Genomic DNA, 14132 nt, shown 5'->3' with positions numbered 1-14132 from the left:
ACAATCGACAATGGATTCATCGTCATCACGTGACTCTTATTTCAGGATTTTTAAAAAGTTGAACTCAAATTCCACCATCTGCTGCAGCAGAATTCAAATCCAGGTCCCCAGAACATTACCGGAGTCTCCAGATTAATAGTCCAGCGATAGTATCACTAGGCCATCACAAACTGTTTCGGACTGCACCTGCCCCAATGTCTTGCAAATCCATTCTGCATTGTGGCCAAGTGGGATCAGCATAACGTTAGACAGCTTGATATGAATTAAACTATATTGAATGTTAGAAGTGTAATCAAACAGCACCTGCAATTCTGCTCATCAGTAGTATAAGGTTAGGAGATCATTTACACTTACCAAAAATTCAACTGGACTCAACACATAAACACAATGGCTACAAGAGCAGATCAGAGACTAGAGATACTGTGGCAAGTAACTTACCTATTGACACACCAAAGTCTATCCACCATCTACAAGGCACAAGTCAGGACTGTGATGGAATACTTCTCACTTGCTTGGATGGGTGCAGCTCCAACAACACTCAAGAAGCTTGGGACCATCCAGGACAAAGCAACCCACTTGATTGGCACCACATCAACAAGCACTCAATCCTTCCACCGCCAGTGCTCAGTAGCAGCAGTGTGTACTATCTACAAGATGCATTGCAAAATTCACTAAAGATCCTTAGTCCGCACCTTCCAAACCCACTTCCACCTAGAAGGACAAGAACACCACCACCTGCAAGTTCCCTTCCAAGCCACTTACCACCCTCACTTGGAAATATACTGCCATTCCTTCACAGTCGTTGGGTCAAAATCATGGAATTCCCTCCCTACTGGAATTGTGGGTCAATCCACAGCAAGTGGACTGCAGCGATTCAAGAAGGCAGCTCAGCACCACCTTAAAGGACAAATAGGGATGGGCTATTAAGGCTGGCCAGCCAGCGACACCTAAATCCCACAAATAAGTTTTTAAAAAAGCAGATTGATGACTGGGAATTTCATTTCCTGGACAGCTCCAAACACAGTCTCACCATTAAATATAGTCTCAAAACTCTTCCCAAAATACCTGTGGTATACAGACTTCGGGTTTCCATTCAACTTTACAAAACTGAACTGGAAACAGTGGACTAGCAGTCATTGATAGGTGAAAGCTCATTAACTTTCATACACTGTGTGCCCCAAAGACCCAAGGCATAATGCATAATATACCCCAGTGCTCACCACCTTAGCTAGAAAACAATATAAACCCAATACAAACAGTGTACATTGACTTCCTCCCCAAGGCAGACCCTGGGTGCACCGTGACTCGCCACCCCCCAAGACAGACTCAAGGTGCAGTTAACTATTTAAATGCCAAAAATAATGAGTGAGAAAACAAACTACAGAATAAACTAGTACGGTAGCTGTGGTTAGCAGTGATGCCTCACAGGGACCCAAGTTTGATTCCAGCCTCAGGCGACTGTGTGGAGTTTGCACTTTCTCCCAGTGTGTGTGTGGGTTTCCATCCACGGTCCAAATATATGCTGGATTGGCAATGCTAAATGCAATTTTTCAGGAATAGGGTGGACGTCTGGGTTTTTGTTGGGTAGGATGGTCCTTGTAGGGTCAGTGCAGTTTCGTTGGGCTGAAAGGCCTCCTTCTGCATTATAGGAATTCTATGATTCTACTCTAAAACAGCAAAACTTTCGGAACATAAGCCCCTTAGCAAACAATGCTAGGGAAATAACACTGAGGAGCATGGAGTGGGAGGGTAGGAATCCAGCTATCTTTGTCCACATTGGTATCAATGCATTAACAAGATGAAAGGCAAGATTCTGCTGAAAGATTTTGAACAGTTAGGAGCTAAACTAAAAAGCTGAATCTCCAAGGTAAGATTTTCAAGATTACTACCTAAGCCATAAGCAAATTGGTTCAAAAGTAAATAAACTGAGAGTTAATTGCATGGCTCAAAGAATAGTGTGGAGAGACTGGGTTTCATGGGGCATTGGCCATCAGTACTGGTGTAGAAAGGAGCTGTTGTGGTTCAACAGGTTTCGTGAGGTCCTAGACGGGAGACAGATAGCAAAGCTAAGAGTCATAGATCCAAAGAAATTTGGGTAACCAGATGCAGAACTGCTGAATGGCAGGAAGCAGAGGGTGATGATCGAGAAGTGTTTTTGTGACTGGAAGACTCTTCAGTGGGACTCTGCAGGGATCGGTGTTGGAACCTTGGTCCTGAAGAAGGGCTTATGCCCGAAATGTCGATTTTCCTGTTCCTTGAATGCTGCCTGACCTGCTGCGCTTTTCCAGCAACACATTTTCAGCTTATGGCATATGTAAACAACTTAGATTTGAATGTAGCAGGGTTATCATTAACTCTGCAGACAATATGAAAATTGATAGGGTAGTAAATAGTGCGAAGGCTTGCCTTAGATTACAGGAGGATATAGATAGGCTGGTCAGAAGGGCAGAACAGTGGCAAATGGAATTCAATCTGGATGAGCATGAGATGATGCACTTGGACAGGTCAAACAAGGCAAGAAAATACATGGGGACTTTCCAGGGTCAACAGGGCTGGATATGCTATGCCAGTGCCTAGGTCATCCTGTTTTACTCCGTTTTTTGGATTTTGTAGTGATTTGATACAATGGTGTGGCCATTACAAGGCTAAATAAAAATCAGTCACATTCTGCAGGTCCGGAATTACATGTCGGCCAGACCTGGGATGAACGACAGATTTCCATCCCTAAAGGATTTTAGTGAAACAGACGGCATTTGTTTTTACAACAATTGACAATAGTTACATGGTCATCGTTCAACTAGTTTACTATTCCAATGAAATCAATGTTCACTACTTACTATGAAGGGATTTGAATCCATGTTCCCAGAACATTAGCCAGGGATTCAGCATTACTAGTCCTGTCACATCGCTACTGTAGGTATGTCCTGCACAACTACTATGATACCATTTCCCTTTTCCTGGTGTATTGACCATGACAACGCCTTGACCCAGAGCTGACTTGCTAACCAAGTACAACCCTTTCTTCATGCAATGTTGCTCACTCTGAAGTTCGATATTCTTGCACCTCTCCTGATGAGTGGAAGATGAAAAGCTTTGACAGCATCTCTATTTTTACAGCATCACTCAGGTCTGTACTATCAAACAAGGATTCAAAATTTGGTTATAAATCCTTACACAGTAACTCTTCAAGCGGATGAAGTCTACCGTCATTGGGATTGATTGGTCACTGTTCCGGTTCAAAGCTTTGATGTAGTCTAAAAGGTCAGCAAAAAACTTATAGCCACCCTTGAGTACACAGAGGGCAACGATGTGATGATTTCCCATGCCTTTCATTATATCCCTTGCCAAACGTTCAGTCCTGTGGATAAACAGACAGATGTGCGCTTACCCCTTTTTGAAATGGTGCAAAATAGAGCAATCAGCACAAAAAGATAGCATTATTTAAAACTGTACAACACAGGAATGGTCCTGTATGCTCATGATTTGATTTTCCTCTTCAAACCAAATTCTGTACAAATGAATGATACCTCTCCTCATAATCAAAACTAGCATTGCCATATCAATTCAGGAATTAAACTAAAGCCTGCGTAAAATTAACTCCCACTTCAAAGGCAAACAGGCAGGCAGAGCATTCCTCTCTCAAGCAGATATACTGTTTTGGAGTATGGGGGTATGGTTTGTCACAGGGAAAGCAACAGCAGCAGCCAGATCAGGGGCATCGCAACTGGCACTGTTGTACAGCAGGGAGATTTGAAGTGTAGGAGACAGTGAGGTCTGCAGATGCTGGATATCAGAGTTGAGAGTGTGTTGCTGGAAAAGCACAACAGGTCAGACAGCATCCGAGGAGCAGGAAAATTGACGTTTCGGGCAAAAGCCGTTCATTAGGAATGAGGCTGGGAGCCACGGGGGTGAAGAGATAAATGGGAGGGGGATAGGGCTGGGGAGAAGGTAGCCGAGAGTGCAATAGGTGGATGGAGTTGGGGGTATAGGTGATAGGTCAGAGAGGAGAGTGGAATGGATAGATGGGAAGGAAGATTGACAGGTGGAACAGGTCATGACGACAGTGCTGAGCTAGAAGGTTGGAACTGGGGTAAGGTGTGGGGAGGGAAAATGAGGAAACTGAGGAAGTCCACATTGATACCCTGGGGTTGAAGCGTCCCAAGGCGGAAGATGAGGCTTTCTTCCTCCAGGCATCGGGTGGTAAGGGAGCATCGATGGAGGCGGCCCAGGACCTGCCTATCCTCGGCAGATTGGGAGGGGGAGTTGAAATGTTCAGCCACGGGGCGGTGGGGTTGATTGGTGCGGGTGTCCTGGAGATGTTCTCTAAAGCGCTCTGCAAGAAGGCGTCCAGTCTCCCCAATGTAAAGGAGACCACATCGAGAGCAACGGATATAATAAATGATATTGGTGGAACTGCATTTGAAACTTTAATGGATGTGAAAGGCTCCTTTGGGGCCTTGGGCAGAGGAGGCAGTGGGCGCAGGTTTTGCAATTCCTGCAGTGGCAGGGGAAGATGCCGGGGGGGGGGGTGGTGGTGGTGTGGACCTGACCAGGTAGTCACGGAGGGAACAGTCTTTGTGGAAAGCGGGAAGGGGTGGGGAGGAAAATATATCCCTGGTGGTGGGGTCCATTTGTAGGTGGCGAAAATGTTGGCAGATGATGCGACTTATGCGGAGGTTGGTGAGGTGGAAGGTGAGGACCGGGAGTATTCTGTGGTTGGAGGGTTGGGGTTCGAGGGCGGAGGTGCGGGACGTGGATGAGAAGCGATGGAGGGCATCTTCAACCACGTGGGACGGGAAATTTCAGTCTTCAAAGGAGGAAGCCATCTGGTGTGTTCTGTGGTGGAACTGGGAGCAGATGCAGTGGAGGCAGAAGAATTGGAAATATGGGATAGCATTTTTCAGGAGGTAGGGTGGGAGGAGGTGTAATGCAGGTAGCTGTGGGAGTCAGTGGGGTTTGTAAAAAAATTGTCAGTTTTGAGTCGGTCCTTGTGGATGGAGGTGGAGAGGTCTAGGAAGGGGAGGGAGGTGTCAGAGATGGTCCAGGTGAATTTAAGGTCAGGGTAGAATGTGTTGGTGAAGTTGATGAACTGTTCAACCTCCTCGTGGGAGCATAAGGTGGCACCAACACAGTCATCAATGTAGCGGAGGAAGAGGTGGGGAGTGGTGCCGGTGTAACTCCGAAAGATGGACTGTTCTATGTAGCTGACAAAGAGACAGGCATAGCTGAGGTCCATGCGGGTTCCCATAGCTACCCATTTGGTCTGGAGGAAGTGGGAGGATTGGAAACAGAAATTGTTGAGGGGGAGGACTAGTTCAGCCAAACGAATAAGAGTGTCAGTGGAAGGGTACTGGTGGGGTCATCGGGAGAGGAAGAAACGGAGGGCTTGGAGGCTCTGATCATGGCGGATGGAGGTATAGAGGGACTGAATGTCCATGGTGATTTGAAGTGTAGGTGAGTGGTAGTAATCTATAGTCAGGGGCAGAGATAGGAGTTTCTGTGACTACGATCAAGACTCCTGGAATGGTGTGTTGCCTTCCTGGTGTCAGGGTCAAGGATGTCTCTGAGCAGGCATAGAATATTCTGAAGGGGGGAGGTTGAGCAGTCAGAGGTTGTGGTCCATATTTGTACTAACAACGAAGGTAGGAAGAGAGAAGTTCTGCAAAAGGGAAGTTCAGGAGTCAGGGAGTTGAAAAGCAAGATCTCCTGGGTTGCAAGCTTGGGATTATTCCCTGCAGAATGTGCTAGAGAAGCCAGAAATAAGAAGATATTACAGTTGAATGCATGGCTGAAGAGCTAGTGTGGGAGGAAGGGCTTCAGATATCTGAATCATTGGGATCTCTTCCCATGCAGGAGGGACCTTTTCAAGAAGGATGGGTACAGCTAAACTGAAAGGGAACCAATACACTTGCATGGAGGTTTGTTAATGCCAAATTAGTGTGGCGGGGGTGGGAACAAGAGCTGTAGGTCAGAAGGAGAAGAGAGAGGTTAAGTCAAGTTAGTTGAATAGGAAGAACAGACAGGACCAGACAAATTAATATAGAACTGGTGGTCTGAAATGTATTCATTTTAATGCAAGGAGGATAACAGGTAAGTCAGAACTTAGAGCTTAGCTTAGTACATGGCACTACGATGCTGGAGTCATTACAGAAACTTGATTGAGGGAATAACAAGGCTGGCAGCTCAATGTTCCAGAGTTTAGATGTTTTAGGCAAGATAGAGAGGGTTATAAAAGAGGTGGGGGAGTTGCATTACTAATTAAGAAGAATGTCACAGATGTACTGAGAGAGGACATCTTAGAGGGTTCATCTAGAGAGGCCATATGAGTAGAATTCAGGAATTGGAAAGGTGCACTTATTTTAATGGGGTTCCATTATAGGTAACCAATGGGAGACAGAGGAACAGATATGTAAGCAGATCATGGAAAAATACCAAAACAGGGTTGTTTGTGATGCGTGATTTTTACCGTCCCCAATATTGATTGGGACTCCCAGGCCAGGGACTTAGATGGTGCAGAATTTATCAGGTGCATCCAGGAGAGTTTCTTGAAATAATATGTAGATTGGCTAATGATGGAAGGGGCCATTCTACACTTTGTATTGGCCACGTGATCGAAGTTTCAGTGGGGAAACATTTTGGGAACAGTAATCATAATTCCATAAGTTTTAAGATAGTTATGGAGAAAGAGGAGACTGGTTTAAGTGGAAGTGTCAAATTGGGTGACAGCTAATTAGAACAGAATTAGGCAGGAACTGGAAAAATTAGATTGGGGGCAGCCTTCAAGATTAGTTCCATGTAGGAGTCTTTTAAAGGTCAGTTAATTGGGAGTTCAGGACCAACATGTATCTGCGAGGTTAAAAGACAAAGATGACAAGATTCAGGAACTCTGAATGTCAAGAGATAATAATAGTTTAGTCAAAGAAAGGAAAAGGAAGCATGTGTAAGATTGACAAAACTGAAATCAGACATGGTGCCTGAGGAGAATAAAGGAAGCAGGAAAAAATTTAATTAAGGAATTAGGAGGGCTAAAAGCAGTCATGAGATGTCCTTGGCAAGTAGGATTAATAGGAAATGCAATGCATTTTAAACATATATTAGGAACAAGAGGCTAGCTAAGGAAAGGGCAGGTCCACTCAAGGGCAAAGGAGGCAATTTGTGTGGAGCCAGAGAAAGTCTGAGAGGTCCTTAATGAATACTTGGCATCGGTATTCATCAAGGAGAAGGACACAGATGATGATAATATCAACATAGACCTCCCTAATCTTAAGAAGGTGGTGGTGTTGTGTGTCCTGAAAAACATTAAACTAGATAAGTCCACAGGATATGATGGAATCAGTCGCAGGTTACTGAGGGAGGCAGAGAGGAGAATCTAAAAACAAAGCTTTAAGTGGAGAGAGACTCCAAAAAAGTACAGCCCAAAAGGGATCTGTGAATAAAACACTAAATGTTAAACATGTTAACAATTTATTCAAGCAAATTGAATTTTGGCCTTTATTGGTAGGGGGTTGGAGTTTAAAAATAGGGAAATCCTTTTATACTGTACAGGATGTTGGTGAGGCAGCACCTGGAATTGTGTGTTCAGTAAAAATTGCTCGAAAACCCTAGCAGGTCTGTGGAAAGAAAGCAGAGTTAATATTTTGGCTCCAGTGACTGCTCTTCTGAACTAAAATAAAGCTTCACAACTCCAGCATCCATAGTTCTTTGTTTTTAGTGTTTAATGGACTTCCACCTTGAAGAAGTTCTGCTCCTCTCTGTGATAGGATTTCTGTTCTAACCTTTCTTCGTGCTCGCCACCTTTACTTTTTTTTTTCTCCTTGTATTTGAGGCCTATTATCAAATTATAATGGGCTCCTTTCAGTGCAGCTAACCCATTCTCTCCCACTAATCATTTATTCAGCTTTTCTTCTGTCTAGGCCTGATATCAATCATCTCCTTGCTTACCTACCCCTTTCATAACTCCCTCTCTCTGTGGGCTCCATCACCACCCATTAGCTGACCTCTCCTCCCGTCCAACCAATTCCACCCACCAACAAACCCCTCCACCCGCACACACAATACCTCCCCCATCCACATACAAGAAAGTAGAGTTAGCATGTTCTGAAGAAGACTCATTGAATCCAAAATGTTTACTCTGCTTTCTTTCCAGAGATTTCTATTTTTTTCAGATCTGCTGAGTTTTTTTTCCAGCAATTTCCGTTTCTGATTTCCAGCATCTGTAGCTCTTTGATTTTTCAGCCTAAAAGAGCTGAGTGAGCCCATATTGTTGGTATATCGTTTTTTGTGAAAATGCTGTCAGTGTTAGATAAAGAAAGCAATGGAACTGTTTGCAAAGCAATTCTGGAGTAGCTAAATGTTATGACTGACTCTCCCAAAGCTTTCTGTCAAAGGTGTTTGACAGTTCCAAAGATATAGGGTCAGGTATCAGTGTGTGAGAAACCACTAACCTATCCATGATTAAGCCATGAGGAATATATACTCTTTCCAGATCATTTGAGTAATGCTTTGGGATGCAAAATAGATCGAGGTCATAGCCTTGTTCATCATCAGTGATCTGCAAAATACAACCATGCAAAATTATTCCATGCATTGGATCTCAAAACATTCAAATTTACAGTACAAAATTTAAATTCTTCTGAAGCAATTTGGTGGTTGAGATCAACATTTCAAGTTCTTATGTGTTAGGTTTAGGAGCGGAGAAGATCCTTCCAGATCCAGTATCACTGGCTGGAATCGGGACTTTTTAAAAAAATTCATTCATGGGATGAGGCCAGTACTGGTCATCCGTAATTGCCCAGAGGGTAGTTAAGAATCAACCACATTGACCTACATGTGACTCCAGAACAGCAGCAGCCCAGGCAGTTTCCTTCCCTAAAGGACATTAGTGAACCTGATGGGTATTTCCAACCATCAGCAATGGATTCATGGTCATCAATTAGACTCTTCATTCCAGATTTTTAAAATTTAATTCAAATTTCACCATCTTTCGTGGGGTCTTCAGAACTTGAGTCCCCAGTATATTGCCTGGGTCTGTGGATTAATAGTCCAGCAACAATACCACTAGGACATTGCCTCCTCCCAATCTGATGTCTTTTTCCTGATTCACTGCCATAGGTTTAAGAGAGCCAAATGGCTTTTTAAAAAATACTACCTAGGGGAGGTGGGCTTCAACGGCTGGGGTAGCATTTGTTGTCCAGCTCTAACTGCTCTTGATGGTGGTGGGCTGCTTTTGTAATCTGTTGCTGACCATGTGCTGTCAGTAGACCTTCAATATTGTTAAGGAAGGAGTTCCAGGATTTTGACCCAGTATCATTGGAGAAAAGGCTACATATTCCAAGTCAGGATGGCGGTGGTTGGGAGAACACAGAAACAAGTAAAATAGGAAAGGTCGGCTTTTCAGCCCACTGATCCCACTCCACTATTCAACATGCTTTGTTGAAGCCAGAGAGTGGTAAAACTGTGAAACCTCTGTCAGAGGGAGCTGTGGAGGTCAAATCATTGAGTAACTTTAAGACAGATATAGATAGGCGGTGTTCTTGATTAGCAAAGGGATCTAAGATTATCAGGGAAGGCAGGAGAATGCGATTGAGAAATATTATCAGCCACGATTGAATGGCTCAATGGGACAATTGGTCTAATTCTGCTCCTCCATCTTATGATCGTGGCTGATCCTTTTTCTCAACACCATGTTCATGCTTTCTTCGCGTGCGCTTTAACCTTTAGCTTCTACAAATCTATTTCCTTTCTTGACTATATTCAGTGACCGCACCTGACCTCCACAATTATCTGTGGTAGAGAATTCCATAGATTCACCATCTTGAGTGATGAAATCTCTCCTTTTCTCAGTCAGAACTGGCCTACTACATATTGCTGAGACTGTGACCCCTTATTTCAGAAATACCGGCCAGCAGAATCATCTTTCCTGCGTCCATTCCATCCCACCTCATTGCAATTTTTTTTAATTACTTGTGACACATGGGCATCACTAGTTGGGCCAATATTTATTGCCCATCCCTAGTAGCCTTTGAAAATGTGGTGGTGAGCTACCTTTAAATTATTACAAGTTCATGTTCTGCAAGTAGATCCATAAAGCCCTTGGGGAGGGAGTTCCAGGACTTTAACCAGTGACACCAAAGGAAGGGTGATATATTTCTAAATCTTCTTTTTATTCATTCACAGAATGACAGCATTGCTGACGCGGCCAGCATTTAGTGCCTATCCCTAATTACCCAGCGAATAGTTAAGAATCAACCACACTGCTATGGGTCTGGACTCATATGTAGGCCAAACCAGTTAAGGACGACAGTTTCCTTCCCTAAAAGGACAATCAGTGAACCAGATTTTTTCGAACAATCAACAACGATTTCACAGTCATCATTAGACTCTTGATTCAAGACTGTTACAGAGTTCAAATTCCACCTTCTGCTGTAGCAGTTCAGAATCTGGGTCTCCAGAACACCACCTCGGTCTCTGGATCAGCAGTCCAGAATAATACCACTAGGCCATCGCTTACATCAATGAATGGTGAGAGGCTTGGAGGGGAACTTGCAGATGGTGATGTTCCTATGTATTTGTTGCCCATGTCCTTCTAGATGGTAATGGTCACAGATTTGGAAGGTGCTGTCAAAGGATCTTTGGTAAATTTCTTCAGTGCATCTTGTAAAGGAGTGGCGATGGCCTAGTGGCATTATCATTAGATTGTTAAGTCTCACCTGGTCTGGCCTATGTGCAACTTTATACCGCAGCAATACAGTTGACTCTTAACTACCTCTCGGTAAGTAGGGATGAGCAATAAATGCTGGCTTAGCCAGCGATGTGCACATCCTGTGAATGAATAATAATTAAAAATGGTATTGCGCTGATGCTACCGAGCACTGGTGGTGAAGGAACAGAAAATTTGTCTATATGGTGCCCCTCAAGTGGGCTGCTTTGTCCTGTTTGTCAAAGTTCCTAAGTGTTGTTGGAGCTACACTCAACCAGGCAGTTGGGAAGTATTCCATCACACTCCTGACTTGTGCATTGTAGATGATAGACAGGCTTTGGGGAGTCAGGAGGGGAGTTACCAACAGCAATATTCCTATCCTCTGACCTGCTCATGTTGCCAGTATTTATGTGGAGAGTCCAGTTCAGGTTCTGGTCAATGGTAACAGTGGTCCACTGTATACATCTTAATGTGTTCCCCCTCCCATTCTTCCAAGTTAAAATGCTGGTGTTTTGCAGGTATGTAGTCATCGGTCTACGATTGGCAGTCTGTATCAACCAACACGTCCTGTTCATCGATCACAGCTGGCCACTACTGTCTCTGATCTTGACTAGTCCAGTTGCCATACCAGGTAGTGATACATCCAGACAGAATGTTGCAATCAAACCAGCCTCCACCACTTACTCTGGATGTATCACTACCTGTATGGCAACCGAACCATTCAAGATCAGAGATGGTTACAGAGTGGTGAACTCTGCCTGGACAATCACAAAGACCAATCTCCCATCTATAGAATCCAGCTACCAGGCCCACTGTCAAGGAAAGGCCACCAGCATTCCCAAAGATCCATCCCACCCTCGCAATGTTTTTCTACAACCTCAACCATCGGGAGAAAGTGCAGAAGCCTGAACACATGCACCAGCCGGTTTTAAAACAGTTTCTACCCTACTGTTAGAATACTGAATGGACTCAAACTCCTAACACTCGCCTGTGCCTGTGTTTTTGTTTTTGCTGCTGTTTACCTATTACTTACTTATGCTACTTAATTCTGATCTGCCTGTATTGCTCGTAAGACAAAGCTTTCCACTATGCCTCGGTACATGTGACAATAAATTCAATTCAGCTCATTCCATACACACACCACTCTCTCCATGAAAAAGTTGCACCTTTAGGTTCCTTCTCAATCTTTCCCCTTACCCATGCCCTCTAGTTTTGGACTCCCCCACCCCAAGGAAAGACTTTGCCTATTTACCCTATCCATGCATCTCATGATTTTATAAACCACAAAGGGTAACCCCTCAGCTCCATGGAAAATAGCCCCAGCCGATTCAGCCTCTCCCTGTAGCTCAAACTCTCCCACCCTGGTAACATTTTCAGAAATCTTTCCTGAACCCTTTCAAGTTTCACCTTCCTCCTATAGGAGGGAGATCAGAATTGCACACAATATTCCAAAAGTGGCCTAACCAATGTTCTGTACAGCCGCAACATGACCTAACAGGCCAAGGGGCTCAGCCCTTCCTGAAGAAGGGCTTATGCCCGAAACGTCGATTCTCCTGTTCCCTGGATGCTGCCTGACCTGCTGCGCTTTTCCAGCAACACATTTCCAGCTCTGATCTCCAGCATCTGTATACCTCACTTTCTCCTCAAGGGGTTCACAGAGTCATACAACGCACAAAAGGCCCTTGAGCCCATCAAGTCTGCACTGACGTGAAATGACTACCACAAAAAACACATTAAATCCTCATTTCCTGAACTTGCCCCATATTCTTGAATGTTATGATATTTGATGTGTTCATCCAAATTTTTATTAAAGGTTTAAGGTTTCCAAACTCTTCCCAGGCAATGCATTTCACATTCCCACCATCTTGAATGAAAAGGCTGTTTTTCTCAACCCCTTCAATCTCCTGCCCCTTACCCCAAACTACACCCTCTTGTGATTGACCCATCAACCAAGGGGAACAGCTGGTCCCTACTCACCCTATCCATTCCCCACATAATCTTATATATCTCAATCATATCCCCCTTCAGCCTGCTCTGTTCTAAAGAAAATAATCCAAGCCAATCTCATCTCTCAGTGTAGCGCAATTTCTCCATCTCAGGCAACATCATGTCAAACCTCCTCCTGTGATAGACATCCTTCCTGCAGTAAGGTAACTAGAACTACACACAGTAATCCAGTTGCAGTCTGACCAACACACTGAGCAACTCCAACATTACCTCCTTGCTCTCATACTCAATGCCACATCTGTTGAAAACAATTCCCTTATGCCTGAACTATGCTATTCATATACTATGCTGTCTTCAGGGGATCTGTGAGTAATTACACAAAGATCCCTCTGTTCCTCTAAAGGTACACACTCTCCTGTCATTCATGAAATACTCCCTCATCTTGTTTCTTCTTCCAAAGTGAATCACTTCACATTTATCATGGTTACATACCATCTGCCACTGCTCTGCCCAGTTGAATCAACCCATCAATAGATTCTTGTAACCAACAACCATCTTTGTCGGCATTAACCACTCCACAATCTTGGTGTCATTTCTAAAGGTGCTTCCCATTCTCAGACTCTACAAACAGTAAGGGCCCAGTACTGATCCCTGCGGGACACCAGCCTCCAGTCTACCCCTACCCTCAGTGTGCTGTCGGTCCTCTGCTTTCAGGAGGAAACCCTACAGGCGATGGGTAAAGGGAGATCACACAGGACCCGGTCACACGGGACTTCAGAGCCACCACAGACACGATGGGCCGAACGGTATCCTCGTGCCCCAGGGCCCACCGCCTGGTGGAAGCTGCGGCCTGTGTCCCTGAGCGCGGGGAGAGGCCTCCCCCGCCGCACTGAGACCGGAGTATGTTATATATTATACCCCAGCACCATACCGTCACACTAAACCAGATTAGCCGTCACACTGATCCCTCACTCACCACCACACACTTAGACGCCGCCATCTCGCTCCGTCACCCCCGCCGCAACTTGTCATAGCCCGGCTTTCCCTCCGGCCAATCAGAGCATGGCTTCCGCAGAGCCAATCAGAGCATGGATTCTCGAGGGCCAATTAGAGTCCAGGTTCTACTGACCAATCAGAACCCGGATTCCCCATGAACACGCAAAACCCTGTTTACCCGTGGCCAATCAAAGCTCGGATCTCTCGAGCTCCCATTATCCGAGGTCGTGATTGGCCTACTCATTAAACACGTGTTATCACCAATCGCAGCTTCCCGCGTAATGGATCGCGGTGATATCCCAAGCCGCGCCAAATCCCTGGAGGGCGCCGTTCAGCCCATCGTGGAGGAGAAGGCGGTCTGACCGGCTGGGGTTTTCCATCGTGTTTGTACCTGATCTCTCAACCTCAGAGTCAACCTCCTGCCATTGACCTGGAACCCTGTTGAATGTCCGAGTCTCCAGAGCCTTCCAAAGACTGACGACCTCTCTGA

General features: G+C 44.9%; 1 protein-coding gene across 3 annotated transcripts in view; it reads right to left on the bottom strand.

Annotated features, from left to right (window-relative positions):
- Positions 1-13706, bottom strand: part of hprt1 (hypoxanthine phosphoribosyltransferase 1) — a 49652-nt gene extending 35946 nt beyond the window's left edge. For all 3 annotated transcript variants that reach the window (XM_043714345.2, XM_043714346.2, XM_087991824.1), the window contains exons 1-3: positions 13623-13706; positions 8445-8551; positions 3175-3358 (exon numbers count right to left, since the gene is read on the bottom strand). In XM_043714345.2, coding sequence (XP_043570280.1) covers positions 3175-3358; positions 8445-8551; positions 13623-13646 — 315 coding nt within the window. In that variant the 5' untranslated portion in view covers positions 13647-13706. The remainder of the gene's footprint in view (positions 1-3174; positions 3359-8444; positions 8552-13622) is intronic.
- Between the last annotated feature and the right edge of the window lie 426 nt (positions 13707-14132).

Source organism: Chiloscyllium plagiosum, unplaced genomic scaffold (assembly GCF_037043375.1).
Source record: "Chiloscyllium plagiosum isolate Xiang-an unplaced genomic scaffold, Cpla_swu_hap1 HiC_scaffold_11, whole genome shotgun sequence".
NCBI lineage: Eukaryota > Metazoa > Chordata > Chondrichthyes > Orectolobiformes > Hemiscylliidae > Chiloscyllium > Chiloscyllium plagiosum.
The sequence above is the reverse complement of the archived record's forward strand: the minus strand, read 5'-3'. Positions and strand labels throughout refer to the sequence as shown.